The sequence below is a fragment of the Hypanus sabinus genome, chromosome 14, assembly GCF_030144855.1.
Source record: "Hypanus sabinus isolate sHypSab1 chromosome 14, sHypSab1.hap1, whole genome shotgun sequence".
Taxonomy (NCBI): domain Eukaryota; kingdom Metazoa; phylum Chordata; class Chondrichthyes; order Myliobatiformes; family Dasyatidae; genus Hypanus; species Hypanus sabinus.
In genome coordinates, this window is record NC_082719.1 from 95,478,600 (window position 1) to 95,486,281 (window position 7,682).

At 43.0% G+C, this 7,682-nt stretch overlaps 1 protein-coding gene across 5 annotated transcripts in view; it reads right to left on the reverse strand.

The window, feature by feature from the left end:
• Positions 1-4,947, reverse strand: part of LOC132405001 (mucosa-associated lymphoid tissue lymphoma translocation protein 1-like) — a 92,477-nt gene extending 87,530 nt beyond the window's left edge. For 2 of the 5 annotated variants that reach the window (XM_059989666.1, XM_059989661.1), the window contains exon 1: positions 4,421-4,890. In XM_059989666.1, the coding sequence (XP_059845649.1) occupies positions 4,421-4,572 (152 nt within the window). In that variant the 5' untranslated portion in view covers positions 4,573-4,890. The other 3 variants (XM_059989663.1, XM_059989662.1, XM_059989665.1) reach the window with 3 other exon arrangements.
• Between the last annotated feature and the right edge of the window lie 2,735 nt (positions 4,948-7,682).

Sequence of the window (7,682 nt, forward strand, 5' to 3'; positions counted from 1 at the left end):
AAGTGGATCACAACCTTGATGTGGGGTTTGGAGTCTTGAGTGCCTCAGTGACCCAGAGAGCTATGTCGGCTGGAGTCAGGGCTTTATACTTTGTCTCTTGGTAAAGTCACCCATGCCAAACAGGTCAAAGGGTAGAGGACAGACTAAGAGTGGTCTACCAGCCATCCAGGGCTAACAAGCCTGACTGGTCAAAAAATTTGTTTTGGAAACAGCAATGAAGAATCCTTCCATATCTGTGTGCGACAATATTCCCGAGTTTCCACCCAGGACTTGCATGGCTGACAGTAGTGAAAACCGTGAGGAAGCTACAGGCACGATGAAGGACCCCCGAACCACACCCGGGGCACAATAGAGAAAATGGCCAAGGACAGACAGAGATGGAGGACCTTCATTGCTGCCCTAAACGCTAGTGCGTAATGGGCAGTAAGTAAGTAACATGATGTAAAATTTGCAGCATAGTGGAAAGGTTTAAAATTACTGTAAATTATTAAAAAAAATAATTAGTGCAAAAAATGAAATAGTGAGTTCCAAAGACTCAAAAAAAGAGGCTTGTCTCATCTTTGGCTGAAATGGGCATCATCTCACTTTAAACACTATCCCTTAGTTCTAGATCCTCTTTACTTCCAAACTGTCTTGAAATCTCATGATCTTCTATGGAAGATATTGTATTTCAAACAAATCTCTTCCCACTGGACTACACCCAACCTTTCTGCGTGAAACAAACCATACATTCCAATGGTTAGTTTAGTAAGCATTCTCCAAATTGCTTCCAACATCTTGGCATCTTGAAGTACAGAAACAAATAATGCGCATGGATTTCCAGAAGCTTATTTATCTATTTCTGGCCTACTGAGCCTGGGTAGCCCAATTACACCCATGTGACCAATTAACCTACCAAACTGTACATCTTTGGACTGTGGAAGGAAACCAGAGCACCTGGAGGAATCCCATACAGTCACGTGGAGAACATACAAACTCCTTATAGACAGCGATGGTATTGAATCTAGGTTGCTAATGCTCTATTAGCATTACACTAACTGTGGCATTACCATATGGTCTCACCTTTGTCCAGTATGTCTTAAACCTAACTTGTCTACTTTTAAATAAGACCATCAGACCATAAGACATAGCAGCAGAATTGAATCTGCCCCACCATTCGATCATGCCTAATTTTATATGAAATTTCCCTCACAATAAATAATGCTATTATTTTCTCAACTATTTGCTGTACCTGCATACCATGCTTTTGAGAATAATACACTGGGTCACCCAGTTCCTTCTGCATCTCAGAACTCTGCAATCTTTCAACATTTTTACAATGAGCTAAAATAGCACAGATCCTCTTCACTATTCCTGAGACCCAAAATGGTAAGCAAATCACAGGACAATTAGGGATGGACAATAATCAGTAACACCCACATTTCATTAAAAGAGCAAAAGTAAATAAAGCAACAACTTATATGAACTCTTCTTAAAATTGTTTAAGCTTTAGCACCAGATATCATTCTGATAAATGTTTGCTATACTCTGTCCAGGCCAACATATCCTATTCCCAGAAGTACAGATGATGTGACAAGTACAGTCTAGCCATGTCTTTGCATAGCTATGAAATTACACATGCATTCTTTATTCCAGTCCAAGAGTTATAAAGCATGAAAACATGCCCTTTGTCCAAACTGGGCTGTGCCAACAACGATGGCCTATCTAAACCAGTCCCATTTGGTACAAAACCCCTAAACTTTTCCTATCCATGAATCTGTTCAACTCTCCTTTAAAGCTGTTATTGTGGGGTGCTGGGGCCTCCACCAAAGGAGGTGTAAGGCGCTCCTTCCCTTCGCTAGATTACAGGTCATCCTTGGGCAAGGAGTATCACCTACTTAGCCACCCCAATCAGGTCACATGAAGCCAATGGGAGAAGGGCAGCCAGTCAATGATCATATGAGCAGCTGGTGCATATCACAAGTCCTGGTTATATGACCACTGATGCCAGGCAGACAATCTCTGAAGAGTATTGAAAATGCTGGGATCACCAGACACTGCCCAGAAGGCAGCAATGGCAAAGCACTTCTATAGAAAAATTTGCCAAGGATTTCTCATGTATGGTTGAATGATAATTAATCTTGAACTTAAACTTGTGTAACTTACTTGCCACTCAATTTCTTATTAATTTTCCCCCTCTCACCTTAAACCTATGCCCTCTGGTTCATCTTCAACCTACATCTGGACCATAGACTTCCACAACCCTCGCATCCATGTACTGGGCCAAACAAGCTTGTCTTGCATACTGTTCATACAGATCACAGTGTGTTGAGGTGTAGAAGGTAAAACAATAAAAATGCAGAATAAAGTGTAACAGCTACAGATAAGGTGCAGTGCAGGTAGACATATTTCTATGTTATATTGACTATTCTGTTCTACATACTATTTATTATAAAATGCACATTGCACATTTAGACAGAGATGTTACATAAAGATTTCTACTCCTCATGAATATGAAGGATATGAGGAATAAAGTCAATTCAATTCAATAAATTGCAAGATCATAATGTGGAAGATTGTGAGATCAAGAGTTCTTTTTATTGTACAAGAGATCTGTTCAAGAGTCTGAAAACAGTGAAATAGAAACTGTCCTTCAACCAGTGAAACATGCTGACATGCTTTCCAGCTTTCCTATGTTCTACCCAAAGAAAGATCTAAGATTTCCAGTACATAAGTGTAAATGAGAATGCACACAGCCCTGAGGGGCGGGGGTAGGGCTATATTGAGGATGATGAAGAAGATAGCAATAAGATTGAAAGAGTGCAGAGAAAATTTGCAAGAATGTTGCCAGGACTGGAGGACCTGAGATTATAAGGAAAGATTGAATAGATTAGTACTCTTTTCCCTAGAATATAGTAGAGGGGAGATTTGATAGAGGTATTCAAAACTATGAGGGGTATTGATAGGGTAAACACAAGCCTACTTTTTCCACTTAGGATGAGTGAGACTAGAACTGGAGGTCATAGGTTAAAGGTGAAAGGTGAAGTGTATAATAGGAACATGAGTGGGAAGCTCAGTTCAGGCCATCTCACTACAGGAAGGATGTGCAGGGGAGATTTACAAAAATGCTGCCTGGATTGGAGAGCATGCCTTATGAGAATAGATTGTGTGAACTTGGCCTTTTCTCTTTGGACCGATGGAGGATGAGAGGTGACCTGACAGAGCTGTAGAAGATGATGAGAGGCTTTTTCCGAGGTGTGAAATGGTTAACAGGAGGGGGCATAGTTTTAATGTGCTTGGAAGTAGGTACAAGGGGGGATGTCAGGCGTAAGTCTTTCACACAGAGCGGTGGGTGCGTGGAATGTACTGCCTGCGGCAGTGGAGGTGGATACAATAGGATCTTTTAAGAGACTCTTAGATAGATACGCAGAGCTTAGAAAAAGAGGGCTATGCGGTAGGGAAATTCCTAGCATTTTCTAGAGTAGTTACACGATTAGCACAACATTGTGGGCCGAAGGGCCTGTAACGTGCTGTAGATTTCTGCGTTCTATGTAATCTTCACTCAGAGGATGGTGAGAATGTGGAAGAAGCTGAGGGTGAAGTGTCGGATACAGTTTTGATTTCAACATTTAAGATCAGTTTGGATAACTACACGGATGGGAAGGGTTGGAGATTTATTGTCCTAGTACCTGTCAATGGGACTAGGCTGATTAATAGTTCAGCATGGACTAGATGGGCTGAAATGTCTGTTTCTGTGCTGTAGTTCTCTGTGGCTCCATGACATTTCCTTCTTAGAATCTCTGAGTCACCCTCAGCTCTTGTTAAGAAGACAGCAAATGTTGGAAGAACTCAGTGAGAGACAAGTAGTATCACACACAAAATGCTGGAGAAATTCAGCACGTCAGGCAGCATCTACGGAAAAGAATAAACAGTCGACATTTTAGCCCAAGACCCTAGAATGGAAGAGGGGAGAAGCCAGAATAAAAAAGTGTCAGTTGGGGAAGGACGACAAGCCAGCCGATGATAGATGAAACTGAGTGAAGGGTATAATCGGTGGGGGGGGGGGGGGCTGCTGAAATAAGATAGGTGGGAGAGATAAATGGCTGAAGAAGAGGGAGTCCGGTAGGAGGGGAGAGTGGACCATGGGAGAAGGGGAAGAAGGAGAGGCGCGAGAGGTGATTGGCAAGGGAAGGTGAAGAGAAGGGTGAGGGGGAAAGTAGAGTGGAGGGTGATGAACGGTCTCGAAAGATCGACTGTTTATTCCCCTCCGCCTGACCTGCTGAGTTTGCGTGTGTTGCCCAAGAGATCCAGCATCTGCAGGACCTCTTGTGTTTAGGACAGGCTGCATCTGCGGAAGTAGAGTGTAGCTTCAAATTTCCAACATGAGTGGTTTCGTTTTGAAGTTTCCTTGTGAAAGGTAGAACAAAGGTCACTATTATACCTGAGCCTGAAACGCCTGTCAGCTCCCACGACTTCCGCCAGCTTCCTCCAGCCGCGACTGTCGGTCTTGTCCAACAGGTCGCTGATCTTCCTCAGCGTGTTCTCCTTAACGCTGTTGAGGTTTGACGCCGTCACCGGTACCGACTCTGCCATCGCAGCGAGTCAGCGGAAAGGAGCCCGCCTCTACCCTCGGGGCTGCCTCTCGCCCACTCAGGAGGGAGACGGCACCACCTGGTAAACACAACACCCCCAGTCACCCTTCAAAGGCTGGCCGCGATCGTACACCTTTCAAAGCGAAAACAAAGCAATGTGTAACACTTACTGGAAACCTGGTAACTTAAAACTGCTGCTATCAAAAAAAAAACTCAAAAAGTTATTCTAATTCAAGCACTGTATCCTCTATCCCACTCCGGTCTGGCTGCTGTGTTTAACAGTATTAAAGCCCCAGCCCATTCATCTCTGTCTGCCATCGCACTCACCCTTTGACCACAGTACAGCATAGCACAGAAGCGAAACTCTCCGCGAAAGCACCTACTACCGGTGGACCACACTTCCTGGTCTCTAGCTGATTCACTTACTATTAGCATAGACCCACAGACAAAGGCAGCTGGGAATTGTAGTTCTCATATCGTTAAATGCAATCTGGTCTGGAAATTCTTCCGTTCCGTTTTTCAGGCATCAAAACAGCTTTGGCAATCTTCCTAATCGTTTCAGAACGCTTTCCAAAGCATATAATAGTAGATTTCCTCATGAAGGATCTCGGCCAGGAACAGTTTATTCATTTCCATAGATGCTGCCGGACCTGCTGAGTTCCTCCAGCAATAAGGATGTGTCACTTAACGCTGTTCTGTTTTTCAGGAACTATAGGCATTGGTGCATTTCCCACTTTAGTGGCCTAGTGCCCCATTCTTCACAGATGTGACCTCAGGAAATTATCATTGAAGGGTCACATCACAAAGCTACCCCGTTCTCTTTCAGCTGCTGGGAAGTCACAGAGCACTACAAGCCTTTCAATCCATCTAGTCCATGCCAACTTGATCTTCTGCCTCGTTCTGTCTTCCTGCACCCAGACCATATCCTTCCATGGTCCTCCCACCGATGTACCTGTCCAAAGTTCTCTTTGGTTTTATAATTGAACCCTCATCTACCACTTCCATTGCCAGCTCGTTCCAAACTTTCACCACCCTTGAAGTGAAGAAGTTCCCCCTCAGATTTCCCAGCACCAATCCCTGTAGCACACCACTAGTCTGTGTCTTTGATTCAGAGAGACAACCATCTACTACCACTCTCTGGCTTTTCCCACAAAACCAGTGTCAAATCCAATTGTCGTCACCCTGAATGACAAGTGAGCTGGGCCAGCCTCCCGTACAGTAATGTGTCAACTGATTTAACAAGGTCATGCAGATAATGTCTACCACCTTTCCTTAATTAATGTTCTTGTTAAGTCAAATGCTTCAGTGAGCTCACCACCTTTTGTTGATTTATTTATTGAAGCCCTCCACCATAAGACACAAGAGCAGAATTAAGCCATTCTGCTCTTCTATTTCATCATGACTGCTTTATTATCCCTCTCAACCCCATTCACTGCCTTCTCCCATAAACTTTAACACCCTTACTAACTACAAACACATCAACCTCAGCTTTAAGTATACCGAAAGACCCAGCCTCCACAGCTGTCTGTAGCAATGAATACCCACAGAGACCATCCCCTACCTAAAGGAATTCCTCCTCATCTCTGTTCTTTAGGGATATCTTATTCTGAGGCAGTGCTCTCTGGTCCAAGACTCCCCCACTATAGGAAACATGATTTCGATGCCCACTGTCTCTTGGCCTTCCAATATTCGAAGGTTGCAATGAGATCCCCCATCATTCTTCTAAATTCCAGTGAGTACAGGCCCAGCATTATCTATCATACCTTATGTGCACCCTTCCATTCCTGGTATTTTTCTCCTGAACCTCCTCTAGCCCCCCTCCAATGCTAGCACATTCTTTCTTAGAAAAGGGTCCTAAAACTGCTCACAGCACTCCAAGTGTGGTCTGACCAATGCCTTATATAGCCTCAGCATTACATCCTTGTGTTTAACCTCTCAAAATTTGCCTTTCTTACTGCTGACTTGTGTGTCGGTCTTCTGAAAATTGAAGTAAACAACATTCACTGGCTCTCCTTTATCTATCCTGCCTGTTGTTTCCTCAAAAAATTCCACTTGTACTTAACACCTGCACTGCAGAAGTCCTCCACTAATAAACCTTCAGCTTATATCACTACCTGCTGGTAATTGAGGTTCATGACAAGATCCTGGAAAATGTGAACCATCTCTCATATCTCAGGAAAGACTTCTCAGTGAAGGCAGATGCCAAGGATGAAATTCACAAACACCTTCACTTCAGTAACAGACATCTGGCCAACTAACGAAAAGAGCTTTTTAAATATCAAGACCTTAAGTATGGTGTAAAACAATGGTTCACCTGGGCAGGAATGGCTCCTGCCTTCCGATATGCTTTTGTGTTCTGTGTTACATTTAGTTGGCTCCTTAAGCCATTGGAAAGATCCACCAATGTTGTGTCCACAAAATACTCCAAATTCAATGTAAGACTAAGTAAATAGCATTCGTTGCCATGCCAACATTGCCTCAGTAGGCTATGCTGTTTGCATATCCAGCAGTAGGGGAGACTAGGTAGGCTACATAGCCAATGCTAGATTCCGACCTTTTTTCTGCCATAGACCCCTACCATTAACCGAGTGGTCGTGGACCCCAGGTTGGGAACCCCTGATCTATTGGTACTGCCTGGGGTGGCTGCCTGTACTTCTGGGGTTACATGCATGCCTGTGTATTGCTAGAGAAGAAGCCCACAGTATCCATGGGTACATTGAAACTGTAAGTTGTATGTATCATGAAGTTTACTTCTATAATATTGTATCTTGTGGTACTGTAATCACAGAGTAAACCATTTTTAGAAAAAGAAAAATTAAAAGCAGACATTCTACTTTGATCTTTGTAAGATATTGTGCTTGTGGGTATAGAAAATAATATAAAAATTTATAGTTGACATAGAATTTGTAAATGTGGGGAGAATATTGATAGACTTTTAAGAACAGAACAATAGTAGAGTGCAAGTAATGGATGAAGAACAATCATGTATTATGACTGATCTTTATGTTGTTAGGGCAAAGTTATTAATCAGTAAAACATTGATGTTAAATAACTGCAGACTCTTACAGCAAATTTAACTGCATTGTCCAAACTAGCAAGCACTCATAGAGG